The sequence below is a fragment of the Megalobrama amblycephala genome, linkage group LG11, assembly GCF_018812025.1.
Source record: "Megalobrama amblycephala isolate DHTTF-2021 linkage group LG11, ASM1881202v1, whole genome shotgun sequence".
Classification (NCBI taxonomy): domain Eukaryota; kingdom Metazoa; phylum Chordata; class Actinopteri; order Cypriniformes; family Xenocyprididae; genus Megalobrama; species Megalobrama amblycephala.
In genome coordinates, this window is record NC_063054.1 from 13,938,885 (window position 1) to 13,958,768 (window position 19,884).

A 19,884-nucleotide genomic window follows, 5' to 3' on the forward strand; every position below is an offset into this window, starting at 1 on the left:
TTCAAGTTTCATAGCTTAAAATATCCTCCTCATTATAAACAAAGCATTTATTCATTAAAAGCATTTATAATCAAGCTCCAAAAACAGCTTGTTTGAATATTGTGGGATCTGTGACATCACATGGGCAAATACATTTGCATATGACTGCCTCTAGAGCAAGATATCAGCAAATAATTACACATCATCACACCATAGGCTCCACCCACTATCATTCAGTCGATTAACGGCTGACACCTGTCAACACCAAATGCAAGAGTCACGTCAAAAGCAAACAGATTATAATCACTGATATGGTCTACACTGGATAAAGTATACCGATACGCTTTCAATTTCTGTCGTACTCCACCTGCTTGAGTCTGTCGACAACAGGACAAATGGAAGAGTGAAAGAATGTTTGCTTTGAAGCAGTCTGGCTAAACAGCTCATTTGCACCTCTGTACAGTCTTCAGAAGGATCAGCATCAGGAACAATTGGCTGGTTTATTTTTAATGGCATCCCGAATCGCGTCAGAGGATATGTTTGTTCGGAGCATTTGACTACAGATAGTTTAGTCAAGTCTAGTCACTTTTATTTATATAGCGCTTTATACAGTAGAGATTGTTTCAAAGCAGCTTTACATGGATAAACAGAAAAAAATAATGATTCACCGATGCAAACAGAGTTAAATTTTGCTGTAAAGCAGCTCTTAAAAGAAAATAGTGTCATTGAAAAGAAAATAGTGTCATTGTTTAGCTGAGGTCAGTTCAGTGTTGATTCAGTTCCATTCAATAAAGAATAATTGACTATCCATTACATGTAGGCATTTTTATCTTTATGTACACTATAATAATCTTTTACATTGTAATCCTTTTATTTTTAATATTTGGCATGTTTGTGTGCTGATGCGTGTCTCTGTGTGTGTAACAAGCAGAGTGTACGCGCGTTGTGTACCCGCCTATAGGCATATATTACTAACACGCCCTTTAAATAACAACAAAATACTGCGGCCATTGACTTTAGACCAGGTTTTGTTGGTCAATGGCACAGTCGTTTTCAGTTGCCTCAAAATAGCAACACGCCAACAATGCACCTGAAGCACGCCCACACTGCAAAAAATGCTGTTCTTACTTAGAGTTTTTATCTTGTTTCTAGTCAAAATATCTTAACGTTCTTAAATCAAGAAGCATTTTCTTGACAAGTAAAAATTATTTTCTTGTTTTCAGGAAAAATAAGTCAAAATTAAGTAAGTTTTTCCTTAAAACAAGCAAAATAATCTGCCAATGGGGCAAGCAAAATAATCTTATTTCAAACCAAGAATAAACTATATAATCTTGTTTTCAGTTTGGATTAAGATTATTTTGCTTACCCCATTGGCAGATTATTTTGCTTGTTTTAAGGAAAAACTCACTTAATTTTGACTTATTTTTCCTAAAAACAAGAAAATAAATTTTACTTGTCAAGAAAATGCTTCTTGATCTAAGAATTTTTAGATATTTGGACTGGAAACAAGACAAAAATTCTAAGTAAGAACAGCATTTTTTTGCAGTGCATGAGCGAAGAGATGGGCACAAGTGCATTTGTTATTTAAACAACGTGAAAATGATAACTGCATCAGGATGAAACTAGCAAAAAACACTTGCATTGTGCCTGGCGTCGCATTGCGCCGGGTGTATGATAGGGGCCTAAGTGTCCCCAACTAAGCAAGCCAAAAGGTGTTGCCTTGCCAAGGAATCCAAACTCCATCAGTGACAGAAATGGAGGGGGAAAAAAACTTTGGGAGAAACCAGGCTCAGTCAGGGGACCAGTCCACCTCTGGCCAAATGAACCAACAGTATTGTGGTTATGGCTGCATCACAAGTCAGATTGTAAGATATGGTATCAGTTTAATGGAGAGTTTGTAAGGAAACTTTTGTTGAAAGAGGGAAGCAGCCAACTGTATTTGGATCTGACAGCATCTGCAAGGCAAAACGTAGGTAAACAATTTCTTAATGCTCTGTCTGTAAATGACAGTTCTATATGGATAATGTTTGTAAAACAGTAACTCACGTGCAATAGTGAGGGGGCACTGACAATGTTTTCTATGCAATGATGCTAACCAGTCATAACAGTGGCCAGCCTTAAGGATCCGAGGGTTAGAATGAGAGTTAATATTTTTTATTAACCATAAGTGAACCTCAAATAATATTTTAAAATGAAAAATCCATGTCATGACCCTTTTAAAATGTTTAATCGCTTAACAGCCCTGCTACTCTCAGAAGAACATGGTTTTATGGGAAATGCAAAGGGATGGTAAAAACAGTCAGCGCTCAGCCACAGTCAGTAATTAGTCAGAGACGGCAGATCAATAACTTCACAAACACAGGAATGGATCACTGTATTGCACTGAATGAACAAGCTAACACATCACCTATATTTGTGAATACTGTTGCTTATTGACTTATGAAGCATGAAGCAAAAGACATCCAACACAATACTGTGTGCAACTGGTGAGTGGAAATGACTTGCCCAGTGGGGTTTTTCAGACATCTTGTCATAAGCAACACATTCAAACTGTCTAACATGCCCAGCATTTTTATCAATTTCTAACTGTGCTTATTCCCTTTATTTTTCATTGCCCTAGTGAAAAAGAAGTACACTTTTGCATACTTATTAAAAAGAGTACTTATTACAGAAATAACATATTTTAAAAGAAGAGAAAACTTAATGTAATGTTTTCAGACACTTTAACTGCATATTAATTGTAATTCAATTAAAATGTATTATAGTTTAAATGAATATTAAATGCAATTAGCAGATCCTTGTGTTTTTGGCACACTTCAGTATACTCAAGTACATCTTTCAATGAAATTTCATAATTTCTTCTATTGTCTTTAAAATCTGGTCAAAGTGTTTTGTTGAATGCTTACAAGCATTTAATGTAAACTAAAATATAGACATATTACACTTTATTTTAAGGTGTCATTATTAGCTAGGTTTCCATTCAAACGTAAAGCAAATCTTTTCAAAGTTCGCAAAAAAAGAAAGAAAAATGCGAATTAGGTGTGTTTCCATCAAGTTGTTCAAACGGATGATGGTGTTATGGTAACCTAGTAACCAACAGTAAATAAAACACTGTGACCGAGCATTCGTTAAGATTTGCCTAAACACTTATGAATATGAAAATAATAAACAAGAGCCATCTGAACTCTTCTCGACTTTATTAAGCGTCACACACATGTGAGAGGACAACCCTGAAAAACACGCGTATTTTCAATACAAAAGTGCACATGACTCTTGTCTTTCTACACCAAAGCACCAAAGGGGAAAAAAGGAAATGCATACACACATATATGACGAGAGCCAGTACATCCAGAATTAATGCGTCATAACAGAATCAAACATAAAAATGTATAACATGTCTGTTACAACACCATCAGCGGAAATAGACGATTAGTCACGTGGGTTTAATGGTTGCTAGGTCAGAATTTATTAGGCAAATGTGTTTCTATCTCCCATTATTCGCATTAACGCTTTTTCGCACAAGTCAAAAACCACTTCAAGCGAGCATAAAAACTTTTTTCGTGAAATAAGGGATTTTTTTTCGAAATTCGTTTCTGATGCGATACTTCAAAATGCACATAAAAACAGGGTGATGGAAACACAGCTAGTGTTACAGTGTAATTATACATTTACATACTGAGTAATATCAATTAACAACATGTACTTGCTCTAGGATAGGGTTAGGAATAGGGTTTGGTTTGGTTTAGGGTTAGTTGCTTGTAATTATGCATAATTTATTGTTTTTACTACAATTAGTACCAATACGTAACATGCAATAAGGAGACATAAACTAAAGTGTTACCTATATTACCTACAGTATAGTGTTACTTAGTGTTACCTAAAGTTACCTAAAATAGTGTTAAAGTTACCTAAAGTAAAGTGTTACTTTAATGTTAATTCTATTTAAACTTGTGTCATGTAATTACAATAATGAATAACACACCACAGTTAACACTATAATCAAATACTTTACATCTGCATTAGGATGTTAGTCAACGCATCAAAAATAAGTGTATATTAAAGCATGACAAATGATTATTAAAACATTGATGTAAAATGTAAAGTATAACTTTTAATTTGACATTATTACAAAGTGCACTTTTTAGTATTTCAAGTGTGCTTAAAGGATTAGTCCACTTTTAAATACACTTTTCCTGATAAATTTACTCACCCCCATGTCATCCAAGATGTTCATGTCTTTCTTTCGTCAGTCGAAAAGAAATGAAGGTTTCTGAGGAAAAAATTTCCAGGATTTTTCTCCTTACAGTGGATTTCAATGGCTACCAACAGATTGAAGGTCAAAATTACAGTTTCAGTGCAGCTTCAAGGGCTTTAAACGATACCAGATGAGTAATAAGGGTCTTATCTAGCGAATCGATCGGTCATTTTCGGAAAAAAATACAACCGTTTATGCTTTATAAACAAAATATCGCATTGAACGTACTTTCCGCTTCAGCATTCTTCATAACGCTTACGCTGAATGTTCTACGCCTTCCCTATTCTACTTACGGAACGAACGCGGCGCCAGTTTCGTTTTTTTCGGTAACTTGAATAGGGAAGGCATAGGACATTCAGCGTAAGCGTTATGAAGAATGCGGAAGCAGAAAGTACGTTCAAGGCGATATTTTGTTTATAAAGCATAAACGGTTGTATTTTTTTCGAAAATGACCGATCGATTCGCTAGATAAGACCCTTATTACTCATCTGGTATCGTTTAAAGCCCTTGAAGCTGCACTGAAACTGTAATTTTGACCTTCAACCTGTTGGTAGCCATTGAAATCCACTGTAAGGAGAATAATCCTGGAATGTTTTCCTCAAAAACATTTCTTTTCGACTGACGAAAGAAAGACATGAACATATTGGATGACATGGGGGTGAGTAAATTTATCAGGAAAAGTGTATTTAAAAGTGGACTAATCCTTTAAGTGTGTTAAGAAACATAAACAAGTAGACGTAAATGGTGTTTTTATTTCATTAATATATTATCTGCTTATAGTTTTTTTTTTAATATATATACTTTTAAGATTTGAAGTACACTAATTCAATACAATTATGTACACTTCTTAACATCCATTCATGAAAAATCATTCCATTGCTAGATTACGAGCTATTGCACAGATACTCAAACTTAAGAAGCTCTTACATTAGATGAGATTTTACATGAACTGAACAAGGCAACAAGCAAAGTAACATAAACTATCTTCTCATATGCATGCTCATATTTGCTGTGGGCTTGTTAACAGATGCTCCTGTTGTTTGTTGACATGCTGAGAATGCACAGACACTTGCTGACTTTAATGCCACTTTACGAGATGGGATTCCATCAGACATAGATCAGTTTCCTCTGATATTGTCTGCTTCACTGAAGGCAAATATCTCCCCTGTGCTGACTGTAACAGTCCCCTACAACAGTTGATGCTCAAAGGTAGCTCAAAATGAGCCACAGAGGGTCATTACGGGTACTGCAGAGTTCTATGAGAATGCATAAACCTTTGGAAAGCTCCTGGGTGAGACATTACTGCTGACTGAACTGTACTGCAGTATTGCTCTAGTCACTGCCAAAGAAAGGATGAGGTTTATCAGTAGATTCAGGACAGTGGTCACATGACAGTGTGGCCCCAAGAAGTCCTGAGACACAGAGCATCTGTTCCCTTACTCAGCACACACCATAACTCTTATACTGACAGTATTAAAATGTTGTGCTGCTCGGATTCTTCTGAACTCCAGTCATGCATGTGTCTTACACCCTACTCAAGAGAGCGAGTACATGAGGTAAAGATGTGGACTGGGCAATTTGTTATGCAATGTATGTATGTTTTATTAATCAGTTCAGAGCGTCTTAAAGGAATAGTTCACGCAAAAATGAAAATCCTATCATTGTATTGCCTTCATGTGATTCCAAACCCATCTGATACTTTTTTCATTAGAACACAAAAGGAGAATGATTGAAAAACAATATACTTTTGAGCAAAAATGACTCAAGAAACTGGACCAGTGAATAAATCATTCTTTTCAAAGAACCGATTGATGTGATTCAAAATTCTGATTTCTTCAGCAGTGTTATTATCATTAATGAACTATAAAAAACTAATTTTGTTAATTGAAATAAAGCTTAAATAAAATAAAAATATTAGCTGAAAAGCTTAAACTTAGAAATGTTGCCTTGGAAAATAAATGAAATGAAATCAGCTTAAAGGGTTAGTTCACCCAAAAATGAAATTTCTGTCATTAATTACTCACCCTCATGTCGTTCCACACCCATAAGACCGTCGTTCATCTTCTGAACACAAATTAAGATATTTTGTATAAACTCTGATGGCTCAGTGAGGCCTCCATTGGCAGCAAGACAAATATTTTCAATGCCCAGAAAGTTACTAAAGACATATTTAAAACAGTTTGTGTGACTACAGTGGTTCAACCTTAATGTTATGAAGTGACGAGAATACTTTTTGTGCACCAAAAAAACAAAATAATGACTTTATTCAACAATTTCAAAACACTGCTTTGTGAAGCTTCAAAGCTTTACAGATCTTTTGTTTCGAATCAGTGGTTCAGCTCGTGTATCAAACTGCCAAAGTCACGTGAACCATTGAAATTTCTAAACGTTCATGACATAACGAAGCTTTGTTTACTGAAATCACGTGACTTTGGCAGTTGATGCACGCTCCGAACCACTGATTCAAAACAAAAGATTCATAAAGCTTCAAAGCTTTACTTTCTGGGCATTTGAAAGTGTTAATTGTCTTGCTGTCAATGCAGGCTTCACTGAGCCATTGGATTTTATCAAAATTATCTTAATTTGTGTTCCGAAGATGAACGAAGGTGTTATGGGTGTGGAACGACATGGGGGTGAGTAATTAATGCTAGAAATTTCATTTTTTGGGTGAACTAACCCTTTCAGTTGAAGTAGTAATGTTTAAAAAAATATATATAAAAAGACATAAATAGAAACATTTAAAACATACAAAACAAAAATAACAAAATCACTGAAACAAATTAAAATTAAAATTAAAATATCTAAATAAAAGCTCATTCCAAATATGAATAAATAATATAACAGAATCAAAATTTCTGATCGATTTATTCACAATTCAGAGTTCAACTCACTGACTAAATAACTGACAGCAATTCTCAAGATAATAGCTCACTGTAAGTGAATATAAGCAGTGTACTGTATATAATCACTTAAATTTGTGTTCCAAAGTCATATGGGTCTGGAACTACACGAGTAATGATGACAGAGTTTCCTTTTTTTGAATGAACTGTCCCTTTAAGGGCCCCAGTAGCAGTACTACTTGCTCTCTCTCAGTCCCACAAATATAAGTAGATCCTTAGCAAGCCTAGAAGCCCAGGATTTACATTTAAAAAAGGAAGAACAAAGCAAATTTATGCAACAAAGGAGAAGAACAAGAGTCTAAACTGTAGCTCTATTTCACTTAAACAAAAAGGTCCTGATCAGCACAGCTGGCTTTAACATGGTGATTAGTCTAATGGTAATTCCACAGATCTAATATAAATCCAATCCCATTCATGCCATGCATTAAACATTTATTCACCAACACCACACAAAAAGTACATCCACAGATCCGCGATAAGCACAAATATGACTCAGGCAATTAAACTCAATTTGTGTAAATCCACTGGTCTTTACGAATTCATATGGTTCATTAATGCAAAATCTCTGATTCATCATAATTTACTATAAGCTGGATTTGGCTAATGTAGTACAACAGAATACAACACAATGCACCATATTGTAGCACTGTGAGATAAATCCACAAACAACACAAGACTTTCTCCCCATCTGCTGTCATTTGTGTTCGCAGAGAGAAGTATGACAGAAACTCAGACGGTGCAGAACAACCAAGCAATAAACCAACAGCAAGCACTGCGCTACTACACATCAGGAAGTGATTAGCACTGCGCCACTCTACTGCTAAATCTGATCTGAAGCCAGCTGTGCTTTATAAGCCAGAGTCTGCCAAATGAAACTACCTTTAGTCAAGCTTTCTAATTAAAACTTTTAAAGCTGAAGCGTGTAATTTCTGCGCTACTAGTGACACTATTCAAATAAACAGAGCAATCACTGCTAAAATATATTGTCACAATTTTTAAGAGAAATAAATCTAAAGGAATGTAGTAAATTTTATAAATAAATAAAAAGGCTTTCACGACTCCCTTGTGTCTTTGTTCTAGGTCTTTTCTTTTTTTGATATTGTTTTGTCTGACTGTGTCTGGTTTTCATTTGCTGTGTTTAGTTCCTGTTTGTCTCTATAGTTCCCCTTGTTAGTCTCTATGCTTACTTATCACTCACACTTGTTCCTCATTATCCATCTTGTTACTTGTGCTGCATCAAAATATTCGTCTGAGTAGGTAACTACATTTAAATTTGAACTTCCTTTGCAAACATTAAAAGTACTGTTCTATATAGTATGAATGTGCAATGTGATCTCATGAGAATACGCGTGTATTTTTATGTAAACGTACCACACGTACATTAACTCACGTATTCATACACACAAAAACAAAACAAAATTTACATATTTATAGCACTAAAATGTAAAATACTTACATATTAACAGCAATAAAACGTAAATTAATTACGTATTCAAGTGTGAATCTGTATGAATTCCCATGTATTAATATTAAAATTGTGGCATTAATGTTTTGATTCTGTTGTATTTAATTGTCATATCAATACATGTTTTTAGCCGCATTTATTAAATGCATTTTACTCATCTTGTAAATATGAAATAACATTTCTATTCGTGACTTGTGCTGCAAACTCGTTTCGGAAGTTTACATAATGTTAAACAAGACTAAACTTTAAAAACTTAAAATGAATAACATTTCTGTAATTGTTTAACCATTTTGTAATATTAAGTTATTTTGCTGTGAGACACAAAAGGCGTTTTCTCCTCCGCGACTGACAAATCAACCATAAGATACACCACATAAACATAAATTCATAAATCACATCAATTTTATTTGTTTCACTGTACTTCAAATCTTTAGAATCCATATGTTTGCAAGGAAAAGATCCAAATTCAGCCCTTTATCAGGCGATCCTTCATCTTCATTCTCAGTCGCGAGCGTCACGGTCAAAGCCCGCGCTCGTTATGATTCAAATTTGAAAGTTGCACCCACTAGAAAGCGTTACAACATGGTTTACGGCACTGATATCGCAGGCTCATTGGCTCTCACCTACTTTGTCACAAATTGCGATATGCCGTGTATAGTATATTATATAGTATATTGACATTAGAAATGAGTGTGTGCTTTCACGGAGAGAAGCTGGATTCATATTTTCATCTATTAATAACTTAAATTCAGCTCTGTAACGTTACCCCAATAAAAAACTAACTAGTCAGAGAGGGCTGCAACTCATCATCATTTGAAATACTTTTATTTTTGACATTTTCGCAATAAATAAATGACTTTAATTACACTTGTATGTCTGTTATTCTTTTATTTATAACAGTAGTTTTAAGAAATGGTTATGGGTAGGTTTAGGGGTAAGTGTAAGATTAGCATCTCAAAATATCATTTTAATGCTATATTGTTACTAAAATTGTAATTTTCCTACACATTTCTGTCCATTATGTTTTATTCTTTTAAAATGGGTATGTTTAGGTTCAGGGTGGGGTTTAGGGATTTTGCATTTATCTATAAAATGATAAAAGGGAAATTATACATATATCTTTATGACATGAAAGATTTGTAAATATTTTAAGTTTTTTCACTGTAAAAACGGAATAATGCTATGTTTAAATGCTGCCAATACGTTCATATTGTACATTTCAGCACCAGTTCAAATGTACAAAAATGTACGTTTTGTGTCTTTGAAAGTTACATATTAATACCTACGTATATTTAGTCTGGGTAAACCCAGTCTGATCTGCCGGCGATTTGATTTCGCTCGCCAACTCAGTCTGGAAACCCGTGCATTCATTTCTGCTGCGCTGTTACACTTTTGTGGGAACCAATCACAGACTGGCTTATCCACCTTGCTCGCTATTGGCGGTTTTAACACGATGACGATTGAAAAGCGACGGCAAGCAGGTTTCAAACTCTATGTGATCTACCCGTCACTTCAATATAACAATGCACAATCACAGTGACGCCGATTGTGTTAAACATTTACCTTATCTGAGAGAAATGTAGCAGAGCGTTGATCCGACAGTCTCTTCATAGGAAGATTACAAACAGCGATTAATGACACACAATGATTCTCTGCTGTTATTTTGGTGGTTTGCTTCACGATGTGAGTACAGGACTCTTTTACTTCAATGCCCTTTGATGGTAGACACTATTTTTATTATTTGCTCTATATGTTTCGTCTCCCTGCTTCTTGAATCTCACTCCACCTGAGCTGACTGGAATTCTTTTTGGTTGTCATGACAATGACGTAGTTTAGGGCGGCTATATTCCGCGTTCATTTACACTGAACCAGAACAGTATCAGAGTTGCCTTTTAAACTCTCGACGATGCTGAATTACTTCTTTAGTTAGCAAACAAATTGCTCGAGTGGGTGTAAATACCGATCACAACCTGCAAAAATCGCCCGATGCCATTGCTGCTTCTGCAAACCGCGGATCAATGCTACAAACCAATATACAAACTAAACCTGCGTCTCAATCAGCTCCCTAGTTCCCTAGGTCGTGAATCAGTATATCATGAAAGTGAATGTGGCTGATTCCCTGATCAGTGCCCTGACTACTGAACTAGGGAGCTGATTGAGAGACACTGTAAACCTGTCTGGAGTTTTCGCTTCGCTCTGCAAAGTACGTCACCCGGATCGTTGATCTGATTGGTTGAAGGACTATCCAATTGCGTGACTAATGCTCGTTGATCACGCCTCTTGTGCAGTAGGAAATACATAGCAAACTCCCCAGACCAATGTTCAATTTTAAATTGAGCTTGGTCTGGTGATAGCCAGACTAACGTATATTAACAATGAGACAAGGCTGGAATGTGGGTAGTATGAATTTGGACGTGCTACATCTGCTATGTTGTTACTGTCACATGACCTACCAAGCGTCAGTTGTGTCGCATCACTTGCCATTCATAAATCCTCTCCTGTGGCCTTATAGGTATAGTAAAGTGTCCAGCGAATGCACACTTCAGAATCTCGCCGGAAGTAGTAGGTCATCCGGGGACTTTTCGCCTACTGTTTTTCAAATACTGTGTATTCGGACATACTACTCTGTTGGCATACTGTTTTTCACATACTTTATAGGAGAGAAGTATTGGATTTCAGATGCAGCGTCTGTGAATTTATACTCTTGATTTTCAGTCTGTAGTTGTCAGGCATTATCTTTACACTTCAGTTGTAATGCTGTTACATTTCTTGTTTCCCTGGTTGGATTATTGTCTGTGTCTTCATGTTTGAATTATTGCCATTGGCTTCTTATGTGGATTATCTCTGTGTTTGTGTGTTCATGGAATAAAGACTGCTTGTTAAATAGATTCTCACCTCTCTTCTTCCCTGCATACCCGTGACAATAGAAAACCAGCAATCCTACATATGTCAAATGTTTTGGATAAATTGATGGATGTTAATTTTTTAATGTCAATTTATGTTGTTGAAATAAATTTATCTTGTAAGGATGTTTAGATATTTTAGAAAACAAGACAAAAACACTCATTAAGAAAATAATTTTTTTGCAGTGATGTTTTGAAAAAGGTTGACTCATAGTTGTCTCTGCATATTAAACTAGGATAGAAGGTAGTATTTTAGCATCCAAAAAATTACACACTCAACCCTGAACTGTAATCTAACTGGCATTTAATTTGTCAGAAGTATTGCACAATATGTCTCTTCCTTAACTACGTATTCAGCAGTGCCACTGATCATCACTGAATCACTGCTGGCTGCCTACCACTCGCCATTTCAGCCAAAAGCTACTAGTCACAGCTTAGTTTACTGTAGTTCATGTTATCTGCTAGCCCTGTGGATCTCTAAAGGATTACTGAAGAAACTGCTCAGTAACTCAAAAGCTGACCTGCATTACTACAGTACTTAGTATCCTTGGAAAACTCTGAAGATAATAGCAAATGATTAGGTGATGAAGAGCAAAGTGCAGCATTACAGTCTGAAGAGGTTTAAAGCCTGCACAAGCTTATTCATTTTTTATCAAATGTAGCAGCTTAGAGAGAGAAGTTTCAGGAAATATTTTCAAAGATGCATCTCAGGTCTTATTAGGACATGATGCAAATGTTTTTCTAAACAGAAATCCTGCAAGGGCAGAAAATTGTTTTATATCAAATTATGTGATGTTATATGATACCTATCAATGTGTCTGCAATGCTTTTAAATAGCACTTAAAGTTTGCTGACATGCTGATTGGTGAGAATGTAATAAGCACTCTGCTGATGCCATTTTAAGCATATCCCTACTGAGAAGATCAGCATTAAACCATACGGGATGATATTAAAATTCTGGCCAATACCGATAAGATTAATATTTTCCTGTTTCATAATTGGCCAATATCAAAATTCTACACTCTTTTGTCTAAATAAATAAAAAAATAAATAAAATCAGTTATTTTTAATGCTACAGATTAATTTAGGTTTATTTTAACTTTATTCGATTATAATGTACAGTATGAAAAATGGATATGTATTTGTTAAAGGTTAAATTTAAGTGAGTGCTAGATGGCAAATGCAATCAAAAATTAAAAATAAATAAATATTGAGCATCACCTAAAACATCTCTAATATCAACCAATAACTGGTAAGGCACCGATATATCACGCATTCCTAATGTCCGTGCATTAACCCACCATCTGTGGCTCAAGTGGTCTAGTAAAGCATCCATGAAGCAAGGAAACCATTTAGTGATACTTACAGCCCACCATCATCATGGCCACAGAGAAGATCTTCTCCCCGTCTGTAGTTGGTGCAATGTTCCCAAAGCCAATGGTGGTGAGACTTGTCATGGTGAAATAGAGAGATGATATGTAGAGCGTGTGCTTACTGGGACCACCCTCCCACTGGCCAGAGCCGCTGGCATTGTAGCGGTACGGCGTGCCAATACTGATAGCTAATTGATAAAGCCAGCTGTCCGTCTTGATGCTGTTGGTGGCCTCATCGATGACCTCGTAATCACCAATGCTGTACCAGATGCAGGCCAGCCAATGTGCCACCAGGCCAAAGACACACACCAGTAAAACTAATACAGCAGCACCGTATTCCAGATAGTGGTCCAGTTTGCGTGCCACTCGACCCAGGCGGAGTAAACGCACCACTTTCAATGAGCTGAACAGGCTGCTGAGACCCTACCAAAGAAAAAGAGAGATGGTAAGAGCATGTTAAAACTAGCTGACCTACAGACACAAGAAAAAAGAACACTCAAAACTAAGAAGATCTGCCATGAACACATGCAAGTGTGCACATCTTAATCATTATTTTCAAAAATGATGGGTATATACATATGAGATGAGATGACAGGGTCTGCAGGTTCTCTATACTTTTCTGTTTTCTGATTTTCTCACATGTAACAACATGTTGGTCACATCAAATGACTTTGATTTCACAAACAAAGATTTTATTATATTTTATAATATATTATTTTAATAAATTAAAATTCTAATATTTTAACAAAACTGATTTACTGTTTTTTTTTTGTTTTGTTTTTTTACAATAAATATAATAAAGGATTATCCCAAACTATTCAATTTTCAAGAATTTAATCCTTTTAATAGGACTTTTTTCCATTATGAGATCAGGATAGTTATTAGTCTGTTTTTTATAGAAGAGTTGTATTCAAGTCATTGTATGCATAAAAATACATTAATACATCCAGACAAAGAAAGAGCATTATGAACTCTTTACATTTTACTTCTATGCAGCACATTGTTGCACAGGTTTAGAAGATTACATGCCTCTCTGTGTGCAACATAAACATATCAGACTGAAAAGAAAACAATCTGGGTTAAGAAAACGCTTACAAACAAACTTAAAGACATTCATGTTGGCACATATAAATATAGGCTTACATTCATAAGGTGCACTTAAAAGGCTTAGTTAATACAGATCATTACTTTAAAAAAGACAGGTGTGGATTTCAAGATGAGATCTTCCATGTTCACTTGAACATGAATAATTTCAGGTTGATGGGTGTCATATAGCTCCAGAGACCTGCTCTTTCAGCCTATAGCCACTTTGATCTGACACCTTTCATGTCAGAGGAGGAGAGGATGTATAGCTGGGGTTCCTCGACTGATCACTCCACACGGCACATCCAAAGAGAATCTTAGATCTCACGAGTGAACAAAGTCATTTTATTGATCTGGCAAATTCTTTTAAGCTTATGAAAGATAACAGCTAATAGTTTGGATGTATGTTGTCTTGTCTGTATCATTAAAGGGTGGAATAAATATAGTCTTTTTGGCTCTGAAAGCAAAATAAAGAGGATGCTTTCACTCAGCTACGCCTACACTTGCACTGTATCCCTTTGAACAAAAGCTTAAACATTGCTTGTCAACTTCAGGTCAGTGCAGATTATAGGTCTTTAAAGAAAAAAAGCCCACTCTGATTAACATATATTTGTTAGAGTTTACTTAACGTACACAAATACAGCATTAACTCCTTGGTAGGCCTACAAAGAACATGCAGACATTTTCTGACATATGGGGGAAGATCTGCAGAATGGACTTAATATGGGGTTAAACTCAGTTGAAAGTGCTACAATTCTAAAGGGTCACAAGTTCACAGTGACAGAGGTTTAATCACTGGAGTTTTCTTGCTAGTAGGCGTTTCTCTACAAATGCAATATCAAAGTGAATCAGGAATCAGATCGCATGACACAACTGCTTGTGCTCTCACCGGTTGTAGCCACAGTACATTGTTGCTCTTAACATCATCAGTGGTCACTGTCACTCCCATTGAAAATTAAAGACTTGTTTCAGTGTAGTTGAAAATTCGGGTCACACAAATATTACAATTCTGGTCAATACGATAAGCTGATAATTGTTTATATTATGTCATTATGCCATAATAATATTTATTTCATTCATGGCAACTCTTAAAAATAGTTTTAGCATGTTAATGAATAGGAAATGTTAATGTATTTGGTCTTGGCGGAATAGATATGCTACGCTTCTGCTGCAGCTGCTGATTATTGCTGCTGCCGAGCAAGTATGGACTTGCTACCAGGGTTGTCACAGTACCAAAATTTCAGTAGTCGGTACCAATACCAGTAAAATTTTGCAGTTCTCTGTACCAATTTCGGTACCAGAGCAAAAACTGTTGAATTAAGTACTTTAAAAAAAATGGTCTCATCCATTGTTTATCACTGTTGCAGTTTCCGATTCAATCGTGCATTAAAATACAGTTGTCAATCCAGAAAATCTTAGCAGGATGAAAACCTAAACTTGTATTCAGATTGTGAATGGGTAATAAACAGAAAGCAAGAGCAGCATCCTCCCTTTATAATCACTAAGGCCGTCAATCTCAAAAGCGCAGGCTCACTGATTTCTGCAATCTTGCAAAAACTCCTGTTATAATAAAAAAAAAGCTGTCTAATTGGACAATGAACCTTTTATGTTGTTGGTTATAATGAAAGGATTCACACACGCAGCTCGCACTGAACAAAACAAAACCTTGTGCATTTTCAGCGGTGTTAAGCAGATTCTGACTAACTTGCTCGCACCTCTGATAGGCCATTGCATTCACAAGCTCAACAGATATGATTGCGATTGGCTACAATGCTCAACGCTTGCAATAACATGCTGTAAATAGAAACCTCTGATGCTCAGAAAGTGCTCAAACAAACACGAACAAGAGCATTTGTAAGCAATGCCTATCAAGGGGTACAGAATATACCATTCAGTACTACTAGTACTGCAGAAATGCTGGTACCATCAACTCTTTATTTTTTTGGTACCGACTGGTACAGTACGTTTGACAACCCTACTTGCTACTACTAACAGATTCACAGACATGCTGCTGTAAGCATGTAAGATATGCTGCTGCTGCTGCACCAATAAACTAGCCGATCTAGGCAGGAGGAGCTGGGGGAGGTGGAGGGCTTCAGAGGAACTCTGATATGTTGAGCAAGCAATCGCATTGGCTGTAAGATCAGCAGAGCCCAATCAGTTTATGCCATGTGGCAATGATGTGATTGTTTGCCAATTGCAAGTTAAGGATCAATCAGCCTGTGCCCTCTAGAGTTTCATGACTGAACTAGATATTAATATTATGGCCAACAACCAATAAATGGCCAACATTAGAAATCCGTACTATATTGCATAAATTAATTAAAAATAAATCACTAAAAAAGCTAAAATAGACTGAAATGCTACAACTGAATTTAGGCTTCACAGCTTTATAATATAGAGAATGAAAAATGGATATCCATTTTGAGATTCACTATAGATTTCATTTAGCAGTGCCATTAAATTATTAGTGTTTTTAAAGGTCCCGTTTTTCGTGGTTTTTTGAAGCTTTGATTGTGTTTATAGTGTGCAATATAACATGTGTTCATGTTTCGCGTGTAAAAAAACACAGTATTTTTCACATAATTTACTTATCTGTATACCGCTGTTTCCACTGTCATAAAAACGGGCTGATGACTTCCTTGTTCTATGAAGTCCCTCCTTCAGAAATACGTAACGAGTTCTGATTGTGCCAGCGGTTCCTGTGTTGTGATTCGACAGCAGTTTAGCGCATCTTGCCCGGAAAGGTCACGCCTCTTACCATAACATGGAGATGCATGCGCTCAGTGTTATTGTAAACATGTCTTTAATTTTACCCTATCAATTTGAGCTGGAATCATACCCGGTGATTGGACTGCGGGATGAAAATAACAGCGTTTCGACGACATGGCGACAAACACACTCTACAAACGCAACTCTTGTGTATTCCTGTGGGCGGAGGTTAGTCAAAAAACTGTTTTAGTGACGTCATTAAAGAAGGAAGTAGAGGGATGTAGTCCAAACTGGCCGTTCGATGTAGGCGACTTCTGTTAAATAAAATATCTCGCTTGGCATTGAACTTTGAGCTTTAAAATTTTACAGATTTTATTTATACTCTAACAACAACATTACACACTAACTAAAGTTTGAAACATGGGATCACGAAGAACGGGACCTTTAAACATTAACTTGAAGTGAGCGTTAGATGACGACAAAGGATCTGTTATCTAAATGTAAAAATAGAGGAAATGAACAGGAACAAATATTCAATAACTTTACTAATAAGCATTACTAAATATTAATTAAATATTGAATTAACATGAGAGAGCAGGAGCATGTATATGACTTTATGATATGATGTCAAATTAACTGTCAAAATCAGTCATTTCTTATTGTATTTAAGAAAAAAAAAAAACTTTAATGTAATTTCGGGGATACATCCAAAATGTTTCACAGTCAAATGTTTTCTATCTTCTATAGGACAACTGGGAGGTAATCTGGAGGACAAAATGGAACAACATGTTCTCTGCAGACACTTGATGGAATTCACTTTTTAAGCTGGCAGAGTGAAAATGAGGGGGTGAGAAGTAAGTATACCTAATTGTTGCATGCATCCTCAACAGCTTTGGACTGTCAGCCCAGAACTGTTTATAAATAGTGGCCGTGATATGTACCTCACAGGTTTAATTAGCATTTCCTCCACCGAGGATTTCTGCTTTTTTGTTCCAGCCGTCACATAATCAAAAGGCTAATTTTTCAAACATGCTTTATGTTCCTGAAAGGAGCAATTTTCCCTAGACACTGACACAGAGGAAGGAAGGTAAAAATAGATGTGTTCATTCTGCAATATTGCATGAAATCCTAAGGCTTTTATTACGCTAGCAAAAAACTGATGCTAATTTTGCCAACACAGTCAACTCCCCCAGGCAGAGCAGATCCTAATGGATACTTTTCCAAGTAATTTATCATTTTGAGGGCCTATATCTAATTTGCAACTGTGCTTATGTAGCATTTAGTAAACCATAAAGTTTTTTGTCTTTGTATTTAAGGCCAAACAGATGAGTAGCTAAAATGGGTGTGAACATTAGAAGGTTATGTGTGCTCATAAATGTTCAGATGTGACGACCCCACAGATGTACCATGGGATAATTTACGAGAAACACTAATGCCTATTGGTGAAACATGTTGTGTGTGGTTGTGTGTGTCAGGGCATGGAGAATGAAGCTTGCGCCGTCTAATTTGAATTGACTCGCATCTAAAATCACTTTGGATAAACAAACACACTAAGGGGTTCAGCATTCAGAGCAACATTAGCATAAATTAGAGAGCCATTAGTGCATCTCTGCCCAACACTGAATAGGGGAGAGGTTACTGAACTGCTGTACAAATGAGAAAATGGGGCAGAAGAGCCATAAACAACTCAAGAAAGGAGAGCGAACTTACAGGCAACACCGAGTCCTCCGCACGTGTGGCGTTGCGTGGAGAGTGGGCCGCAGCTGGCATGTGGCCCACCGCAGAAGAGTCTGCAATGGGATCCTAAGTCAGAAAGACAGAGGCAGACGTTTCACATCACGCCAAACTGCACTTTCGCATGCATGTAATAAGCTCAGAGATGGACTTCAGGATTCAAGAGACCCATTTGCAGATATTAGATCTGCACAGCAGCACACTGAATGTGTCAAAGTAATTAGTATGAACAGAACAGCAGCTGTAAGCAGGCAGGACGTCAAATCAAGATGCTAAAAAAACACAAACATTATATAACAAGTGTCCTATAACAACAACTGACATGCACCGTCTGAACAATGTAAGTGTGAAATGATTCAAGAAATAGTTCACTTGAGAATTCTGTCATCACTTGTTCACCTTCATATATTATGGACCAAAAAATATATACTATATATATATTAATCCTTGTTAAAGCTACAATTTTCTCTGTTACCTTTGCTCTTTGGTTAAGATACATAACAGACATCAGAACAACTGGTTTATTAGGCTGCTGTCACTTTAAGACCTGCCACTGCCAAACATGACGCGGATCTCATTTCTCATCTTAAGTGCAAGGGCTTCTTAACTTCCTTTTATTTTCCACAAAAGAAAGAAAGTTTGGAACAAGATGAGAGTGAGTAAATGACAGAATTTTCATTTAATATATATCCCTTTGATATTTGCAGAAAAAGATCAAGTATTATACAACACAAGTCAAGAGACCAGAATAGCCAATAGACAGGGACATGTGGTCCACAGGGGACACAAAGACAGAACAGGCTACAGCTCATAGGAAAACATCTGACAGCTGCACATCAATCCCCATGACAGACAGCCACACTCTTGCCAACTGCCTGTATGTTCAAATATTTATAACACACTTTGCAGCATTTTATTATGAGCAGATTTTTTTTTGTTGTTGTTAGTAATATCACAGCTTCTCTGTTTGCTTAAGTTTCAAAGGCATTTAAGAGCATTTAATAAACTGCAAAAAAATTTTGGTCAGTATTTTTGTCATTTAAAATCTAATAAAAATAAATCTAATAAAAAATATTTTTATATAATATAATTTATATTTTCATTACTTTTATAATATTACTTTTCTAAATGCAAACTTTTCTGCTTAAAAAACAAACAAACAAAAAAGGTTTGCCAATGGGGTATGACATTAAATTATTTCAACATCATGTTGATTATTCTAAAAAAATGTTAAATATTATATGTTTTATTAGATTATTATTTATTGGAATAATAACTATTACTTTTGCTTGAGTCTCCTGGCCCAATGGCATAAAAAAAGAAAAAAAAAGCAACATCTGAAAATATTTTTATAATGCAATCTTGAAAAAGATTACAGCAAGACAATAAAGAGATCTCTCATTTCTCATTTTGGACTCCTCTCTCAGAACTTTCTCATGTCTCATGTCTAAGGAATTTTAGGAGAAACATCTGAGACACT

General features: G+C 35.9%; 1 protein-coding gene across 9 annotated transcripts in view; it reads right to left on the reverse strand.

The window, feature by feature from the left end:
• Positions 1 to 19,884, reverse strand: part of kcnh5a (potassium voltage-gated channel, subfamily H (eag-related), member 5a) — a 150,810-nt gene that overhangs the window by 55,333 nt on the left and 75,593 nt on the right. For 8 of the 9 annotated variants that reach the window (XR_007186980.1, XM_048206254.1, XM_048206251.1 and 5 more), the window contains 2 exons: positions 18,381 to 18,473; positions 12,869 to 13,298 (listed from right to left, as the gene is read on the reverse strand). Coding sequence is in view for 8 of the 9 variants with exons in the window: in XM_048206254.1 (XP_048062211.1) it covers positions 12,869 to 13,298; positions 18,381 to 18,473 (523 nt within the window). In the remaining variant the exon portion in view is untranslated. The remainder of the gene's footprint in view (positions 1 to 12,868; positions 13,299 to 18,380; positions 18,474 to 19,884) is intronic. The other variant, XM_048206253.1, reaches the window with a different exon arrangement.